The following is a 20,681-nucleotide window of genomic DNA, read 5'->3' as shown; positions in this document are numbered from 1 at the left end:
CCACCCAACTGGCCAGGGCACAGGCAGGTCCCCACCTGACAGTGGAGACACGGGCGTCCAGAAAGTGTCAGTCTTTCCCTCAACCTTGAGCACTCAGCAGTTTGCGCCTCTGCTGGCAGAAGGAAATACACTCCAATGTTTTCCAAAGGCTAATGAGCAAGAGTGTTTAAATAGACTCCACTTAGATATAACTTCCTTGAGCTATTTTAGGGTTACATTATGCGGAAATCCAGATCATTTCCAGCTGCCTCTGCACCTGTCCCCAGATCACTTACCAGCATAGGAGAAACTGTCTAATAGGTCTGTCTGGCCTTTGTGCTCACCAGGAAACTGCTCATTTTCTCCTATGTATTCTGCAGTATCTTCTGGGCCAACTTAAAGTTCACTGGAAAAATCCTTTCTGTGTCTATCTATTACCATGATACAGCTCTGAGTGGGCATCTCTGTAAGGTTAGTGGCTCAGAAGAAGCTTGGTTAAAACAGGTTTAATCCAGAAAAGAAGGCCATGAATTCTGGACCCAGTGGTCAAGGGTGTGGCTCTACCACTTATCTAAAGTCAACCTGGCAGAGAACAGCAGTGGCAACTCCAACAAAGGGAACATGGGACCAGCACTTGGAACAAACTGGAACAAAATATGCTCAGGAAATGTTTCAGAATACAAAAGAGTTATGTTATATGAGCTCCGGGAGATGCCTCTGAACTCTGGCTCAGTGACGAGATCCTTGCAAAAGAAATAAACTTGATGAATCTTGTACACAAATCAGAAACGGAAATGAAAGTAAAATACAAGCTTATCAACAACCACAACCACAACATCAGGGGATGGGATTGCTCCAAAAGGTGACGGACACAGGAATAGGTCTGAAGATGAACCATGTCCAGGAAGGGAAGTCTCACAAGGCAACCCCCTGCCCGGCTCACCGGATCCCAAATAAGGGTGACTGAGTTTTTTCAAAAGGGATGCTATTAATCCAAATCCAGAGGGGGAAGGAAATGAGAAGGAAATGAATATTTGCTGACCGTACATTACGCGAGGAGCAGAAAACACTGTGCTGGCAGCTTCTTGTATATCATCTCATTTTGTCCTCATAACCATTCTAATGAGGTGAGTGACAGTCTCATTTTACAGCTAATAAAACAGATGTTCTTAATAATTAGGTAACATGACTAAGGTCACAATGCCAATAAGTGTAAAGGCAGGTATTTGACCTGGGACTGTTAATAAAATGTGGACATCATCTTTTGTTTTGTTTTTTAAATAGGTCCTTACTCTTAAAAACTGAGAACAAACTGAGGGTTGATGGGGGGTGGGAGGGAGGGGAGGGTGGGTGATGGGTATTGAGGAGGGCACCTTTTGGGAGGAGCACTGGGTGTTGTATGGAAACCAATTTGACAATAAACTTCATATGTTGAAAAAAACCCAGAAAATTATACATAAAAAAAAATAAATTAAATAAATAAATAAATAAATAGGTCCTTAGTTATTTTAATTTCCTTTCCGATTTATTTCATTCACTTGACAAATATTTACAGAGAGGCTACTATATAGGATACCACTATTCTAGATGCTGGAGACACAGCAATGACTAAAATCTCTGCTTTCAAGAATTTCATCCTAGAGTATTAGTACTTCATAGCCTCATTATTTCCAATTTTGGGTCACAGAGAGGAAAGATAGGGAACCAGTGGCCTAAAGAATTTTAATATACATCCGCCTATAGGAGGGCCGAATTGCATGCACACTCGGGAGTTTACCAATCTTCATTATTCTGACTTATGTATAACTTAAACACACACCCACAACTTCAATAGATAATATGAAAGCTATCACACAAGCCAATGGTAACGGCATACAAAATGTGCCCAGACCAAAGAATATGCAATCAGTAGATGCTTTATTAACATCACTACAGAATCACTTAAGGAAGTAAAAGTTTTAGGAGGAAGTAGAAAGTTCTGTGTACTCTAGCCAAGAAATTAAAGACTTTCTTCATAACTATTTGCTAATATAATCAGTGAAAGAAAAATATTTGAGAGGATAACACTTAATAAAAAATGACTTAAAGCTTGGGGCACTCGGGTGGTTCAGTGGTTAAGCACTGGTCTCTTTTTTCGGCTCAGGTCACTATCCCAGGGTTGTGGGATCAAGCCCTGTGTTGAGCTCCACGCGAAGCATGGAGCCTGCTTAAGATTCTCTCTCTCTCCCTCTGTCCCTCTCCCCTGCTCATGTGCTCTCTCTCCCACTAAAAGAAATAAATTAATTTTAAAAAATGACTTAAAGCTCTAACCAGAGAGAAATAAAATAAGTTTCCCATTAAGAGCAAAAGAATATTCCTCAAACTACTAACCAGCCTTTAGCCCAACTCAACAGAATAAATTAATAATTTGGCCACTGGGGTAACAAAACAATCAAGTGTTGTCTAAGCAAAATGTCAAGAAAACAGGTGGGATTCTCAACTGATAGACTAGACCCTCTAGATAGACGGAGAGGGCCCTTCCAGTAGACTCACACAGGCCAACTCATGAAGGAATCAGTGTGGCTAGTGGTGGACGCCCACTCAAGTCAGATAAAACTGGTGCAATGTCAACTTGTCCCCACTGTGAACTCCATCCAAAGGACAAACACAGGATTCAGAGGGAGATGGAATTTTCTATGTCAGACTGTTTGGATCCTAACTTTATGTCATTGCTGGACTCTCCCCGCCTTCATTTTCTTCTTGCCCACCCTCTATGAAGAGTGACAGAGGGTAAGGGAGAGGTGGACCCACACTAGGAAGGCAAAGTGTTTCAGAGACTAGAGGCTCACCTACCCTTCCAGGGAAAGAGTTAGAAAACACAGCTTTACAGATGTGGCAAAATCGTAGCAACAGGTGAATCCAGCTGAAAGGTATGTGGGTTTCACCGTACTACTCTTTCAACTTTTCTATATATTTGATATTTTTCTAAAAAAAAAAAAAAAAGTTTGAGTAAACGAAAAGATAAAAGCATGTAGCTTCAGAGAGGCTGAGATGGAGAGGGTTGAAAAGTGGTATCAATGCCCATATCTAGGGGCAACTAGTCACTCAGTGACAAACTCTGGATAACTCTAAACTGTATAAATTATTAATCTGTACCAACAATCTTGGAAATTAAAAAAATAAAGAAAGAAAAAAAGGAGGCTTAGGGCCTGGCCTGCCTTTCTTCCTTCTTTCTTTCTTTCTTTCTTTCTTTCTTTCTTTCTTTCTTTCTTTCTTTCCTTTCTCTCTCTTTCTTTCTTTCTTCCTTTCCTTTCCTTTCCTTTCCTTTCCTTTCCTTTCCTTTCCTTTCCTTTCCTTTCCTTTCCTTTCCTTTCTTTTTTAATGTTTATTTTGAGAGAGAGAGAGCAGGGGAGGGGCAGAGAGAAAGGGAGAGAGAATCCCAAGCAGCCTCCACGCATCAGTGCAGAGCCTGATGTGGGGCTTGAATTCACAAACCGCGAGATCATGACCTGAGCCGAAAACAAGAGTCAGACACTTAATCAACTGAGCCACCCAGGCATCCCTGATGTCTGTTTCCATAGGCTGGAACCATGTGCTGACCTAGAGTGGGCACCAGGGTCCAGGAGATAGTATCTGACTGCTGCGGTCTGAGGTCACTCTTCTCCCTGATCTACACTCTACACTCCCTCAGAGTGTAGCAGACACCCTCATCTGAGGACACTAACAATACCAAAGGATTGAACAAGAGCAGTTTTTCCTATGCTGTCAACGTGGAAGTGGAAAAATTAGTTGCCAAGGGATGAAATTCATTCAAATGACAACCTATTCTATTGCTGGCCTTTCCAGGAAAGCAGGGAGTGGAGCTTTTCAATGAGAAAGGAAATCTGTTATTCTATATACATCATCATTCACTTCATGACTTAGTCCGGAAGGAAGGGAAATCTATTTGAGTTCAGCGCCTGCCTGACTAGCCCCTTGGTGACAACCCCACCCTCTGTAAAGAACAGAGGACCAAAATATCTCCCCTCTGTGCTCCTCAAGAACTCACAGGGGCACCACACACCCTCCGTGGAGACCATGACCTGACTTCCAGGGCTGGGATTTACCAATGTCACTCAGCAAGGTGAGGATGGCTCCTTCCCGCAGGCCACAGCAGTTCTCAAACTGGTTCAGGTACTGTCAAGAAGTTGAAAAGAAGCATCAGAGTGAGCGGTCCCCTACCACCACCAAGTCCACAGTGTGTCTTCCCAGCTGAAGTCACGCGAGTGCTAACCCCAGCCCTGGGCTTTGAGGACCTAAGGCTGTCAAGACAGCCTGGGCAGCAGGTGGAGGAAGGAGGAAGCAGCAGTGCAACTCCCAGAAGTACTCCCGTTCTCATCGGTGAGGTGTCTGAGTCATTCTAAGATGAGAGATTTTTCTCACCTGAGCTGCAGTTCTGAAGGAGGCAGGCCAGAGGCCACACTCAGCGACAATGGGACCACTACTCCCCAGAGTCCCACAGAGGACAGGGTGGAGGCACTCACTGAAAACCACCCTCTGACCATTTCCTCCAACGTGGCCTTGCCAGCGGGATGATGGTGGTGGTGGGGGATATTTAATGAGCACTTACGACATGCCCAGGACCTGGCTAACCTCTGCACAGATTAGCTCAGTAAAGCTTTACCTACACGGTCTCATTTCATCCTCCCACTGCCACTGAGGTGAGTACCTCACAGGTGAGGAGCCTGAGACTGGAGGGGTTCAGTGATCTGTCTGTTCACATAGCCATTCCAGGGCAGTGCTAGAATATAAAGCCATGTCTATCTGAGGCCCAAGCCCAAACACTTGTCGTCTCTGCCCTCCTGGCCCTGGCTCAATATGCTGCTGGCAGCTGGCCTCGATTGAAGACAGCGGAGAAAATAACTTCCCACTCGAGGATCAAAGTTATTAACTAGCATTTATATCCAAGAACATCCAAGAGTCTGTTGCCTGAGCTGGGCATATACACTTCAGTCTTCTAATCAGTTCCTGCTTCCACATTTGCTCATGTGCTGGCCAAGCTTGCCTTTCTGTGCCCAGGGCAGTAGGTTTTGAACTCTTGAGAGGAGGGAAAGATAGGCTACCTCATTTGGAGAACAGAGAGAACAGAGATCCCAAGCCCTTTGGGCAGCAGCGCCCTCCCTGCGCATCCCCCTAGGAGGGAGCAGCATGGACAAAGGCCCCTCAGAGTGCAAGGGCTTCCTGCCTCCCACAGATCATCTCGTGCCCCACGCCAGGTCATTTACACTGAAGTGCGTCATCTTCTTCCATGGCTAACTGGCTCTTTGCTGCCTACACGATCAAGTCTCAAGTTCTCTGCTGGGCTTCAGAGCCCTCCATAATCTGGCCACATCTCACCAACCCCCCTCCCCCTGCCCTCTAAGGACCATCCACTCAACTGTAACAACATGACTCTATCCCTATTTTAAATAACTCATTTAGTAATCGGATGATTGTCAAAGGTTACGAAAATAAAGAGGAAAATCGAAGCATTGTCAAATTCCCCATTTCTCATCCGTTATCAGTTCCCTGCTTGTAGGCCATGCCAATGACTGTTCACATCCTGCTCTCACACTCCCAGGATCTGCCCACCTCCCATGGCAGGAGAAAGCCACTTGAGCAGATCAACACTCATGGAAAGTTTCCTTCACAAAAAGAAGGCGGAAGGGGTCAGAAAAGTAATGAGAACAGTCCATGATGCTGGGTCCAGGAAACTGCCATGTCAAGATAGAAGAAATGCCTGGGTATCCTGCCTACCCCACCCCACCCACCCCCCCCGCAACCTGTTACAATATAATGGCCCTTCTTCTAGAGTGAAAAGTTAGGGGAGAAGTACACTAACAGAGCGATCTCTTTTTTAGCACAAAAACAACTCTGTTGTCCAGAGCTTTTATTTTTCCTCACACTATGTAGCATCATTTGGTTTCACAGATGAAGAGGTGGCCCACAGTGGGGCTCCCGCAGACTGTGACCAAAGAAGCTCTGCCACTGCAGCCATGTGAGGCCTGGTCATCGGCCTCAACATTCTGGGCCATGACATCCATCCTTCACATGGGAATCATAGTTTTACCAACATCACAGGGCTGTTGAAAATCAAACAAGGCAACATATAAAAGCAGGTGGTGTTTCAGACAATGCTGGGGCGGTGGGCAGACACGACCGTCCCTGAGACAAGGGGCTGCCGTCAGGCACCCTGAAGTGTACGTCCTAGCAAAGAGAAGTTAATGTGGTAGAGGGACAAATGCCCAGAAGATGAGTCAGTGGTGGCTCTGGGGTTTCATCCCAGTCCCCTGATTACTAAGCCAGCCCCTTCCTGTTCTACTCTGTGACCCCGTGTGCAGTGCCACCACATCAGTAGGAGAAAATCCCTCCTAATAAGGACAGCGGTGACACACTAAAGGACTGCAGTGGCTCTGACATGCCTAGGGAAGAAAAGTTTGTTTTGGAACTTGTCCAGTCCTTCCCCATCCTCAAAACCTGGTGATCTTTTCCTTGTCATTTTAGTAATCACTGTGCAGGACATACAGCAAGCCCTTCCCTGCCTTTCTCGTAAGAGCTTCTGATTCAGTCTCTTGATTCACATCACACGCTTGTCACCCCACCCTGAGCATGGATGAGGGGGATCTGAGAAGGGAAAGCAAGCCAGAGTCACCGTGGCTGCCTGAGCTTCCTGGTGATAAAAGGGGTGAAAGGCCTCTCCACCACTCCCTGCCCAGACAGGCTGTGTCCCGCCACCCTGAAGTCTCACCTTTCGGAGATCTCCTCCTTGGCAGTACTCCATGGCCAGCAGAGGCAAGTCATTGGGAGCCAAGTTCTGCATCCCCTCGGGGACATCCCGGGCAGCTACCACATTGGGGTGGTTCAGCCTAGGAAGGAGAAACCAGTGAGGGAGACACCCAGACTTCGGGCTCAAACCCATTCCCCGCTCTGCCCATGTATCAGCAAAGCTTTACAACAAAGGCCTGGACTGGCTGAGGGCCCTCAGGAATTAGCAGAAGGATAGAGGTCAGGAACTGGCTATTCACCTTGGTGCCCGGTCAGTTAGCATCTACCCAGCCCTACTTTCAGCACCACGAGCACAAGGACTGTGAGTGCAACATGTGCAACTGAATTTTCTTTAGAGTGCCCCATATCAAGTTCTCACTGTACTTCAAAACTGCTTCTAAAAGCAGAGAAGGTAGAGGGACTTCCAATCTCATGCCATTCCAGTGGGGATGGGGTGTGTGTGTGTGTGTGTAAACAAGGTGATGCCTCCCCTTTTTAAGAGGTTCATGGAGGGAGCACCTGTTTGAGGTCTTGCAAAATGACTGGGTTGCGAGTATACCTCAACGCTTACCTAAACCCCTCACTACCTGGGAGGACAGCAATCATCCCGGGACTGACAGACAGCCCCTGTCTCCACACTAGAGGAAGAAGTATTGGTGATTGTTTTACAATGGTGGAGAGTCACACACCATCTTGGAATTGGAAATATAAGGGGGAAAAAGCATCTTTGCTGACAAAGGAAAATTCACTGTAACTGCTATTTTAAATTATTTAATATAACAAATAAAACTGACCAGGGGCGCCTGGGTGGCTCAATCAGATAAGCGTCCAACTCAGCTCAGGTCATGATCTTGCAGTTTGTGAGTTCGAGCCCCACATCAGGCTCTGCACTGACAGCTCAGAACCTGGAGTGTGCTTCTCATTCTCTGTCTGTCTCCCTCCCTCCCTCTCTCTCTGCCCCTCCCCTGCTTGGGCTCTCTCAAAACTGAATATTAAAAAAAAAAAAAAATTAAAGAAGAAACAACTGACTAAAAGCACCTAGCAGCCACTCCTTTAGAAGTCATCTGTTATCCTAACTGAGGGACTGAGATTTATGACTCTTTTCCAGAGGCAGCAGGTGCAGCTGTTGCTCCAGAGGGCTCTCTCCAGATGTCAGTTCAATGCCCCAGGGCTCCTCAGCTCCTGCAGTCTCTTGGTCCCCCTACAATGATGGCCCTACCTTGGCTTGGTGCACTAGGCCCTCACCTTCTCATGATCTGGATCTCCAGGCACCACCGCTCTCGATTCCGGGGGCTGAGCTCCTGCCGGCACTGCTTGATAGCAATCTGCTCACCTGTTTCCTGCAGAGAGAATGTGCACAGGGACAAGATTAGCAGCACTAACATCCAAGCTCACCCACAAAGCCATGAGTCAAATCTAAATTTGTCTCCTTAGGGCCCAAAGCACGGATCACATCACCTCTGGGATCCCGAGGCCCACTTTGAGTATCCACTGATAGATGTTCCCAAGTCACTTGCCAGCCTGTTAGGCTGGCCTCCATACTTCCACCTCTCCCATGTTTCTCTCTCATTTCTACCCATCCAGAGTCTAAACCAAGGCCTTGTTTGGTTCCCAACTCCTCCATGAAACCTCTGCTGGCCATTCCTGCCAAAGAGATTTCTTTCTCACTCCTCTGAGCCCCAAATGCTAGATGGAACCATATGAAATTGCTAGTATTGACCATTTTGACCTACACAAATGGCATTTCCATATGATTCAACCTAACAGTTAATGCCACACTGCCGTCCTATTTCATGCAAGACTTTTGTGTCTCCAGGGGTGCCTAGGTGGCTCAGCGGGTTAAGCGCCAACTTTGGCTCAAGTCATGATCTCATGCTTCGTGAGTTCAAGCCCCACATCGGGCTCTGTGCTGACAGTTCAGAGCCTGGAGCCTGCTTTGGATTCTGTGTCTCCCTCTCTCTCTGCCCCTCCCTTGCTTGAGCTCTGTCTCTATCTCTCTCTCTCAAAAATAAAATAAACATTAAAAAAAATTAAAAAATAAAAAAGTCTTGTCTCTCCAGAGAAAAGGCAAGCCTAGCATAGTAGCTGGAACGCAGGATGATTCAATTCAGCATTTACTAACTCTGTGACCTTGGGCAGAGTACCTGGTCTGACTCAGTTTCTTCATCTGTAAAATGACAATACATATGTCCACCTTTCAGGGCTATCATGAAGCTGAGCACCTAGCAGTGCCCAGCCCTTAGTAGGTGTTCAATAACACTATGAGGAGCAGACCTGTGTCTCTTATAAGTGCTCCTGGCATTTAAAATCCTCTGAACCTTGGCTCTACCCTGCCCTTCCCAGCTACTCTCCCAAGAGTGCTCCACCCGAGGCATCTGATACTGTAGCTGGATTAGACCACCTATCCAATCCTGTGCTTTTCTAGTCTATGTTCTTGCTCATGTGGGTGCCCAGGCACGATACAAGCCCACCTCAAGGGGCTCTTACCCGGCTCTCCAAACACGCAATTCCTTCACTGCACATACCAACCAAAGACTTATTTTCTGTAGAGTCATAGGGTTATTTTCTCTTTGTTAATTTATAGGCTTCTCCATCTTCATGCACTTTAACCTCTTCCAGGGAACTAGGACAATGCCCTCAGCTGGGGGGTTGTGAATGGAAAAGAAGGCAATCAATAAAATGTTTTTGAATAATTAACTGACTGCCGGAGTCCTGAGGATTAACTCATCCCTTTTCCTTGGTGCTCTAGGCAGCACCAAGGAGCCCCAGGGGACAACCTGAAAGGGGAGGCTAACTGGCTGACAGCAGCAGGGACAGCGGCTCTGGCCTCGGGTGCTCTCACCACCACAGGGGGGTCACCACTATACTGCTGTCACCTCCTCAGGCTGATGTGGAGGCCTCCAGGATAGCTGAGGGACAGCAGGTGCCTCTGGCTATGCCTTTGGTGGCACCAGGCTGAAAGCTGGTCCCGATGTCAGTGAGCAAGCTGACTTACACCAGTATCCTGTGTGTTCTGTGTACCTGCAGAGAGAACCTCCCCAACAGCCTTAAGTACTGGGGGAGAGCCACAGCCTGCATGATGGCTACAGGAAATCCCTCAACAAGAAAGATTTTAGAACGGTAGCAAAATTCTACTATTTGCCCAACTGAAGCATATTCTAGAGGCCCTGACAGTCCATTTTGTCAGTTTTGCCATTTTATGAAAATGCATATTGAAAAGAACCATAATTCTTGTAAGTGCAGCAATTCATATGACACTGAATGGGACTTAAGACACATGGAAAACTGTAGCAAGATCTCCTGGTGTGCACGTGGCTGTCCTTAGGGCAGCAGAACTGCATCGTGGCCACACATTTACCAAACTGGCAATGACCCTGGTGGGAACACAGGCCCACCCAGTAAGAAAACGAAAAATGGAAGTCTCCAAACATGAGCAGAAATTGTTTAACCAAACCACTGAATCACTGATCATTAGATTAATCCCTAAAAGGGATTCAGAAATAAGGTTGAAGCGTCTTCTGACTACAACACCTCCACAATACTCTCTGAAGTTGCTTCTGTCAAATGCCACTACTGCTGTGGTTAAGCTGTGTGTTGTACAGTTACCTCACCTGCCTATTTTTTTTTTTTTAACAGCGCTATTGAAATATAATTGACATACCACACAATTCATCCATTTAAAGTATGCAGTGTAACAGTTTGGGGTATGGTCAGAGTAGTACAACTAAAACCACAATCAATTTCATCCCCCAAGGAAATCTTATACCCATGAGCAGTCACTCTCCATTTTCCCCCAGCCCTTTGAGCAAGTACAACCACGAATCTACCTTTTATCTCTATAGATTTGCTTGCTCTGAACATTTCATATAAATGGTATCACAATATGTGGTCTTTTGTGATGGCTTCTTTCACTTTGCAACAACAAACACTCCTTGGTGCCACCCATGGTAGCAGACATGGATAACCAGATTCTGCCGTATTATTCACACGTTGCTATTAGACCCTGATCTTTGGTCCAGATCCCGAGGTACTCTGAAGAAGAGCTCACCTCTTTGAAAACTTGTAAATCCTATTGTTACTGAACAAATTAGTACAGTTGTACAAGTGCACTTGGGTAGAAATCCATCTAATACTTTTCATCAGTTAGGGAACATGTGAAAATTCCATTTCTTCAATCAACGTACAGACTGTATTATATCTCACAAAATGTTATACTCTCTACATCATGAACTTCCCAGCTTCTCTGTTCTCAAACTGATTTCAATTTATTTTCAAGCGTCACTTCCCCTTAGCATGGAGACTCAAACATTTTTGGCCAGTTCTACAGTAACTTCATCAACAGAAGTGCTGACATGCCATTAGAGATGCTTGATTCTGGTGACGTGGGATCCCCATGGAAACTGAGAGTGGAATGCACCCCAGTTCTACAAATGATGGGCCAAATGTAAAACAAGGGAATAATGCTGAGGGAGTCCATTTAGCATGTAATGTTTTGATGGACAGTCTGATAAGTAACAGTTTAGTAGAAGATTTGCAATTCATGGTTTGTTACCACAGAATGACTCAGAGTTTAAATCAAGATATTTAAGGGAAGGGGCCAACATGGTGGAGAAGTAGGGGGATCCGAAGTTCCCTTGTCTGTCAAAAAAAGCAGTGTTGAGGCCAAAGGACTTTGAACTTCAAGAGTCTGGGTGGTGAAGTGACAGAGACGCTTCCAGGGACCCACTGGGACAACCTACCGGGCCATACGTGGGTGATTGTGAACTGGGAGAGATAAAATGAACAGAGGAGAGGGATCTCCTCCTGCAGAGAGACAAAGGGAAAAGAAAGAGAGGCTGGGGAAGCATAGGACTATATCTGGACAAGAGAAAACCATGGACTGGGACAGAGAGAGCCCTAACTGCAGGGCTTTCGCTGGATGGGATGGGCTGCCCTGTTTGTGCGCCTGGGGAGGAGGAGAGCCAGCCCCAGGCTTGGTAACTAGTTCAGAGTGCAGTCCGCAGTGGGAGAAAGCAATCCCCTCCCTAGAGTGCTGTGGGAAGTATATATCCGCTCAAAGGAGCAGCACTTCCCCAAAACTGGGGTGGACGGAATGGGAACCTTAAAGACACTGGGGTTTAAGTCCCAGCTGGGAGCCAGGGAGTCATGGAGGTCGGTGGAGCAGGACAAACTGCCTCGTTTGCACCCCTGGCACAGTGAGGACGGCTCGAACAGAGTGCTTTGGGATACCAAGCCCGGGTAGGAGACATTGGGGTATCGCCATTTTTCTCCCCACCACCACCAAGGCAGGGCTTCAGGGATTGGACAGCGGGACGGCAGTGGAGGCAGGATTCGCCTACACCAAACCACACCCCTCCACGATGGGTAACTGCATATCTACTGGAGATAGATGCTGTGGAACCAGATGGACCCCTCCTCCAGGCCAGCGCTGTTGCATTGCCTAGTTTAATTCTTGCACAATTCTTATTATATAGATATATTCTTCTTTCCTTTTCTCCTTCTTATCTCTTCCCTCCTCTAGTCTGGTTACTTTGGTTGTTGGTTTGTTTAAGCAGACATACTTAATCCATTCTCTTGATACATGTTCTACACCTCCTTCTTTATTTTCCTTTCTCTCACTCTGGATTAAGCTGTATAGTTTCTGTCTGGTCAATTTTTATTTTATTTTCTTTTTCCCCTGCCCCTGTCATTTCTCTCTTTGTATAGAATAAGACCTCTTTCATCAGCAACACCTCCACCCTGCTGTTTACTTGTAGCTGGTGTTTCTGTGTTTTTGTGTGTTTGTGTGTTTGCTTGTTTTTGTTCTGTTTTTGTTTATTTGTTTTCCTTTCCAGGGCTACTTCAATGAACAAATCAAAGCACGCCTGGTGGAGGGTCCAAACCATCACTACGAGTAGGGTGATAAAGTAACCAAAGTCACAACAACAGAGGGCAAGTAACACTTTCCAAAAAACACCTCCTGAAGGGCCAGGCCCTGGATAGTGTATGACCCCTCTTTAATAAAGTAGTGCTCACAGGTGCAGGACACATAACAAGCTTTTAAAACTTATAAGGGACAGAAAACTAGTCAAAATGACAAAACGGAAGAATTCTCCTCAAAAGAAATTCCAGGAAGAAATGACAGCTAAAGAACTGATCAAAACAGATATAAACAATACAACTGAACAAGAATTTAGAATAATAGTCATAAGATTAATCGCTGGGCTTGAAAAAAGCATAGAAGACAGCAAAAATGTATTGCTGCAGAGATCGAGGAACTAAAAAATAGTCATGATGAATTTGAAAATGCTATAAATGAGGTGCAAAATAAACTAGAGGTGGTGACAGTGAGGACTGAAGAGGCAGAGGGGAGATTAAGTGTAATAGAAGATAAAATTATGTAAAAAGATGAAGCTGAGAAAAAGAGAGATAAAAAATTCTGGACCACAAGGAGAGAATTAGAGAACTGAGTGATTCAATGAAATGGAACAATATTCATATCATGGGAGTGCCAGAAGAAGTGAGAGAAAAGGGACTAAGGTGTACTTGAACAAATCATAGATGAGAACTCCCCCAATTTGGGGAAGGAAACAGACATTGATATCCAGGAGGCACAGAGAACTCTCTTCAGACGTAACTGAATTGATCTTCTACATGACATATCATAGTGAAACTGACAAAATACAAAGAGAAAGAGAATTCTGAAAGTAGCTAGGGATAAACAGACCTTAACCTACAAGGGTAGACACATAAGGGGAGTAGCAGACCTATCTACTGAAAACTGACAGGCCAGGAGAGGCAGGAAATTTTCAATGTGCTGAATAGGAAAAACATGCAGCCAAGAATCCTTTATGCAGCAAGCCTGTCATTCAGAATAGAAGGAAGGATGAAGGTTTCCCAGACAAACAAAAATTGAAGGAATTCATCACCACTAAATCAGCCCTACAAGAGATCCTAAGGGGGACTCTATGAATGGAATGTTGCAAAGATCACAAAGGACCAGGGACATCACTACAAGCATAAAACCTACAGATAACACAATGACTCTTAATCCATATCTTTCAATAATAACACTGAATGTAAATGGACTAAATGCTCTAATCAAAAGACAGAGGGTATCAGAATAGATTAAAAAAACAAAACAAAAAAAAACAAAAACAAAAAACAAGAGACCCATTTTAGACCTGAGGACACCTTCAAATTGAAAGTGAGGGGATGGAGAACCAACTATCATGCTACTGGAAGTCAAAAGAAAGGTGGAATAGCCACTTATGTAAGACAAACTAGATTTTAAACTAAAGATTTTAAACAAGAGATGAAGAAAGACATTATATCATAATTACAGGGTCTATCCATCAAGAAAAGCTAACAATTATAAATGTTTATACACCGTGTTTGGAAGCACCAAAATATATAAAACAATCACAAACATAAGCAATCCTATTGGTAAGAATGTGGTAATTGCAGGCAAATTTAATACTCCATGTACAACAATGGACAGATCATCTAGACAGAAAGTAAATAAAGAAACAATGGCCCTGAATGATACACTGGACCAGATGGACTTGACAGATATATTTAGAACTTTGCATCTCAAAGCAGCAGAATACACATTCTTCTCGAGTGCACATGGAACATTCTCCAAGATAGATCACATACATACTGGGTCACAAAACAGCCCTCCATAAATATAAAAGAATTGAGATCATACCATGCACACTTTCAGATCACAATGCTATGAAACCTGAAATCAACCAAAGGAAAAAGTTTGGAAAACCTCCCAATGCATGGAGGGTAAAGAACATCTTACTAAAGAACAAATGGGTCAACCAGGCAATTAAAGAAGAAATTTAAAAATATATGGAAACAAATGAAAATGAAAACACAACAGTCCAAACCCTTTGGGATGCAACAAAGGCAGTCCTAAGAGGAAAATATATTGCAATCCAGGCCTATCCAGGACTATCTCAAGAAACAAACAAAAAATCCCAAATACAAAATCTAATAGCACACCTAAAGGAACTAAGAAGCAGAACAACAAAGAAACCCCAAAGCCAGCAGAAGAAGAGAAATAATAAAGATCAGAGCAGAAATAAACAATATAAAATACAAAAAAACAAACAAACAAACAAACAAACCCAATAGAACAGATTAATGAAACTAAGAGTTGGTTTTTTGAAAAAATAAACAAAATTGATAAACCCCTAGCCAGACTTCTCAAAACGAATAGGACCCAAATAGATAAAATCATGAATGAAAATGGATTTATTACAACCAATCCCTCAGAAATACAAGCAATTATCGGAGAATACTATGAAAAGTTATATGCCAACAAACTGGACCACCTGAAAGAAATGGACAATTCCCAGACACCCACACACTACCAAAAGTCAAACAGGAAGAAATAGAAAATTTGAACAGACCCGTAACTAGTGAAGAAATGGAATCAGTTATCAAAAATCTCCCAATAAATAAGAGTTCTGGGTGAGATGGCTTCCCAGGGGAATTCTACCAGACATTTAAAGCAGAGTTAATACCTGTCTTTCTCAAGCTGTTCCAAAAAATAGAAATGGAAAGAAAACTTCCAGACTCATTATATGAAGCCAGCATTACCTTGATTCCCAAACCAGACAGAGACCCCACAAAAAAGGAGAACTATAGGCCAATATCCCTGATGAATATGGATGTAAAAGTTCTCAACAAGATATTAGCAAATAAAATTCAACAGTATATAAAAAGAATTATTCACCATGATCAAGTGGGATCCATTTCTGGGCTGCAGGGCAATATTCACAAACCAATCAATGTGATACATCACATTAATACAAGAAAGAATAAGAACCATATGATCCTGTCAATAGATGAAGAAAACACATTTGACAAAATACAACATCCTTTTTTAATAAAAACCCTCAAGAAAGTCAGGATAGAAGGAACATACTTAAATATCATAAAACCCATATATGAAAAGCTCACAGATAATATCATCCTCAATGGGGAAAAACTGAGAGCTTTCCCCCTGAGATCAGGAACACGACAGGGATGTCCAGTTTCACCACTGTTGTTTAACATAGTGTTGGAAGTCCTAGACTCAGCAGTCAGAAAACAAATGAAATAAAAGACATCAAAATTGGCAAAGAAGAAATCGAACTTTCACTTTTCGCAGACGACATGATACTCTACATGAAAAACCCAAAAGACTCCACCAAAAGACCACTAGAACTGATATACGAATTCAGCAAAGTCACAGGGTACAAAATCAATGTACAGAAATCGGTTGCATTTTTATACACCAATAATGAAGCAACAGAAAGAGAAATAAACTGATCCCATTTACAACTGCACCAAGGAACCATAAAATACCTAGGAATAAACCTAACCAAATATGTAAAAAATCTGTATGCTGAAAACAATGGAAAATTTATGAAGGAAATTGAAGAAGACACAAAGAAATGGAAAAACATTCCATGCTCATGGATTGGAAGAATAAATATTGTTAAAATGTCAATACTACTCAAAGCAATCTACACATTCAATGCAATCCCAATCAAAATTGCACCAGCATTCTTCTCAAAGCTAGAACAAACCTAAAATTTCTATGGAACCACAAAAGACCCTGAATAGCTAAAGTAATATTGAAAAAAACCAAAGCTGTAGGCATCACAATCCCAGACTTTAGCCTCTACAACAAAGCTGTAATCATCAAGACAGTATGGTACTGGGACAAAAACAGACACATAGACCAATGGATAGAATAGAGAACCCAGAATTGAACCTACAAATGTATGGCCAACTAATTTTTGACAAAGCAGGAAAGAGTATCCAATGGAAAAAAGACAATCTTTTTAGCAAATGGTGCTGGGAGAACTGGACAGCAACATGCAGAAGAATGAAACTAGACCAGTTTCTTACACCATATGCAAAAATAAACTCAAAATGGATGAAAAACCTAAATGTGAGACAGGAAACCATCAAAACCCTAGAGGAGAAATCAGGCAACAACCTCTTTGACCTCAGTCACAGGAATTTCTTGCTCATCATATCTCCAAAGACAAGAGAATTAAAAGCAAAAATGAACTATTGGGACCTCATCAATATAAAAAGTTTCTGCACTGCAAAGGGAACAATCAGCAAAACTAAAAGGCAACCGACGGAATGGGAAAAGACATTTATTTGCAAATGACATATCAGATAAAGGGTTAGTATCCAAAATCTACAAAGAACTTATCAAACTCAACACACAAAAAACAAACAATCCAGTGAAGAAATGGGCAGAAGACATGAATAGACACTTCTCCAAAGAAGACATCCAGATGGCCAACAGACACATGAATAGATGCTCAACGTCACTCATCATCAGGAAAATACAAATCAAAACCATGCTGAGATACTACCTCACACCAGTCAGAGTGGCTAAAATGAACAACTCAGGAAACAACAGATGCTGGTGAGGGTGTGGAAAAATGGGAACCCTCTTGCACTGTTGGTGGGAATGCAAACTTGTGCAACCGCTCTGGAAAACAGTGTGGAGGTTCCTCAAAAAATTAAAAATATATCTACCCTATGACCCAGCAATAACACTGCTAGCAATTCACCCAAGGGATACAGGAGTGCTGATTCATAAGGATACATGTACCCCAATGTTTATAGCAGCGCTTTCAACAATAGCCAAATTATGGAAAGAGCCTAAGTGTCCATCAACTGATGAATGGATAAAGAAGATGTGGTTTATGTATACAATGGAATACTACATGGCAATGAGAAAGAATGAAATCATGCCATTTGCAGCAACATGGATGGAAATGGAAGATACTATGCTGAGTGAAATAAGTCAGTTAGAAAAGGGCAGATATCACATGTTTTCACTCATATGTGGATCTTGAGAAACTTAACAGAAGACCATGGGGGAAGGGAAGGGGAAAAAAATAGTTACAAACAGAGGGAGGCAAACCATAAGAGACTCAAATACAGAGAACAAACTGAGAATGGATGGCGGGGGTGGGGAGGGAAAATGGGTGATGGGCATTGAGGAGGGCACTTGTTGGGATGAGCACTGGGTGTTGTATGTAAGCAATGAACCATGGCAATCTACCCCAAAAACCAAGAACACACTTTACATACTGTATATTAGCCAATTTGATAATAAATTATATTAAAAATAAATAATAAATAATTCAAGATATTTAAAGATCTGCACCTATATTAACTTCAACATACAGAGCAACATGTTAGTTTTTAAAAAAAAAAAAATTTAACGTTTATTTATTTATTTATTTTTTTTTTTTTTTTAAATTTTTTTTCAACGTTTTTTATTTATTTTTGGGACAGAGAGAGACAGAGCATGAACGGGGGAGGGGCAGAGAGAGAGGGAGACACAGAATCGGAAACAGGCTCCAGGCTCCGAGCCATCAGCCCAGAGCCTGACGCGGGGCTCGAACTCACGGACTGCGAGATCGTGACCTGGCTGAAGTCGGACGCTTAACCGACTGCGCCACCCAGGCGCCCCTAACGTTTATTTATTTTTGAGAGACAGAGACAGAGTGTGAGTGGGGGAGGGGCAGAGAGAGAGGGAGACACAGAATCCGACACACAGAACCCGATGCAGGGCTCAAACTCACAAACTGTGAGATCATGACCTGAGCCGAAGTTGGACACTTAACTGACTGAGCCACCCAGGCGCTACTATTAACAAATTGCCACGAACTTAGTTTTTTTACTGCTACTATCAACAAAATGCCATGGACTTAGCAACTTAATACAACATAGATTTATATCCTTACACTTCTGGAGGTCACAAGTCTGGCACACATCTCACTGGGCTGAAATCAAGATGTCAGCAGGGTTGTGCTCTTTTCTGGAAGCTTTAGGGGAGAATAAATTTCCTTGACCTTTCTAGCTTCTAGAAGTTGCCTGCATTCCTTGGCTCCTGGCCCCTCCCTCCATCCTCAAAGCCAGCAAGGACCAGTTGACTTTGTCACATTGCATCACTTTGCCACTGACTCTCCTGCCTCTCTCTTCCACTTTTAAGCCCCCTGTGATTACACTGGGATGACCTAGATAATCCAGGATAATTTTCCCATATCACGTCAACCCATCAGCAACCTTAATTCCCCTTTGCCATGGTAACTTACCATATTCACAGGTCCAGGGGATTAGGACACAGACATCTTCAGGAGGGGTTATTCTGCCTACCACAAACAGTATGCTTCCTTCATAAAACTGATAAATACATCAAACTCCAAAGGCAGATTAAGTGATTTAGAAAACATTTCAGGTAACCTATCTATACATTGGATAATTGTACATAACTGCAGTCTTCTGTTCAACACAAACATTGGAACTAACACACAACTGTCACCTGACCCGACCCAGAGTCCAGAAATAGATTTTGATATTGAAGACTGATATTAAAGATTGAAGATTTGATTTGACATTGGCCTCAACATCCTAATTCAAACTAGACAGTGAACTTAGCAATATGAATACTGAACACATTGTGGAATAATTGGGCATAGAGAGCAGAATGCAGTTTCTATTTGTGGACAGCTCAGTTTAGTCCTATGGTGGCAGGGGAAATCCTAACTTCCTAGGCTTGGGAATGTCCCATACAGACACAGACACACTTAAACTTTCTTACACAGTGGCCCTCTAAGCAGTATTCTAAAACATTCCAGTTTTCTATGTGTTATACTTCATTTGAGACAAAAAAACAGACTGACTTTCTGTTGCTAAGAACATACCTGTTCTAGGAAGCAAAATTCAACTCAACAGTTTAGAAACAGACTAAAAATACTATTTTTGAAACCCTGGGAAGCTTGTTCTTCACTAGCAATGGAACTCAAAGAGCAGTGGATGACTATCTTTATTTGGGTTGGAGCTTTCTAGAGTCTTAGCTCAGTCTTGTGGAAAACCAGACTTGGCCCAAACCATGTCAACATCCACCTTCTGGTAAATGGATTCCTCAGGGCAAAATTTAAAATTGATTAGTATTTTGAGAAAATGGAGAAAGGTGTCAACAGTGTTACCCATGTTGAATGCAGTTTATTATGAAGGTCCCTCAAGTCTGTGAATCTTGTGCACATGGAAACATAAAACGTGGCAGAATGGGGTGTAGGATGAAGTGAAGGGGAGGAAAGCACTTCCTCAGATGACTGAGAGCTACCAAAAGGTGTGACAGTACAAGTGAGCTGAAGGCCAGTCTATACAGGAGCTGGCCCAGCTTCCCAAAGTTAGCCTTCTTCTCATGACTAGGGGAACTCACAGGAAGCCAAAGGGTACATTCAAACCCTTAGCTCAGAAAGGTGCCTCTTGTTACCATGGCAACCATCCAACAGGCCATTGTGGTAAGAGGGGGTAATCAGTAATAACCAACTCATTCCTTCTCAGGCCCTGCCCTCCAAGATGAATGCTTCAGAAAGAAAGTACAAAGCTAGGCCTAGAGAGATCCTAGGGACAGAACCCAGGCCTGAGAGTTAAAAGGTCTGGCTGCAGCTTCAGCCCTGACTCAACCATGCTGACCCATCTATGCTGAGAAGGTTCTGAGTTCAACCCATTCCCTTTGGTATAAACACCCAACGGACATAGTGGCCTCCAAACTCACCCACAGGGGCTTGAGGGGTGAGACAAGTCAAGGTGTAATTCCCTCATCCTTCACCTGGTAAATGTGTGACACTGAGTCCATTACTTAAGCTTCTAGGTCTTATCCATAAGAAGAGGACTCTATCCCTCAGTCAAAACAAGATGGAGTGTCTGATACAGACTGAGCCTTAAGTCAATTAAGTAGCATGATTTCCTTTCTCTGACCCATGTAGATGTTACTCTGCCTATTTGATTTGTCTTCTTTTCAGACTATTCCAGTCTATCTCCTTCAAGATTCTGCTCAAGTTCCATTTCCTCAAGAAGCCTTCCCTCTTCCCTGAGCATTCAAGAGATAATATGGATAAAGCATCTAGCACAGCTGG

At 43.4% G+C, this 20,681-nt stretch overlaps 1 protein-coding gene across 4 annotated transcripts in view; it reads right to left on the bottom strand.

The window, feature by feature from the left end:
* The window catches only part of IKBKB (inhibitor of nuclear factor kappa B kinase subunit beta), a 79,373-nt gene that overhangs the window by 50,444 nt on the left and 8,248 nt on the right, over positions 1 to 20,681 (bottom strand). For 3 of the 4 annotated variants that reach the window (XM_047092389.1, XM_047092391.1, XM_047092390.1), the window contains exons 3-5: positions 7,987 to 8,081; positions 6,725 to 6,842; positions 4,065 to 4,134 (exon numbers count right to left, since the gene is read on the bottom strand). In XM_047092389.1, coding sequence (XP_046948345.1) covers positions 4,065 to 4,134; positions 6,725 to 6,842; positions 7,987 to 8,081 — 283 coding nt within the window. Of the gene's footprint in view, positions 1 to 4,006; positions 4,135 to 6,724; positions 6,843 to 7,986; positions 8,082 to 20,681 lie in introns of those variants that run through there. The other variant, XM_047092392.1, reaches the window with a different exon arrangement.

The sequence above is a fragment of the Lynx rufus genome, unplaced genomic scaffold (assembly GCF_022079265.1).
Source record: "Lynx rufus isolate CCGP_SWC_20201006 ecotype Redwood Valley unplaced genomic scaffold, mLynRuf1.p SCAF_3, whole genome shotgun sequence".
Taxonomy (NCBI): domain Eukaryota; kingdom Metazoa; phylum Chordata; class Mammalia; order Carnivora; family Felidae; genus Lynx; species Lynx rufus.
Note: the sequence above shows the minus strand (reverse complement) of the source record. Positions and strands in the feature narration are given on the sequence as shown.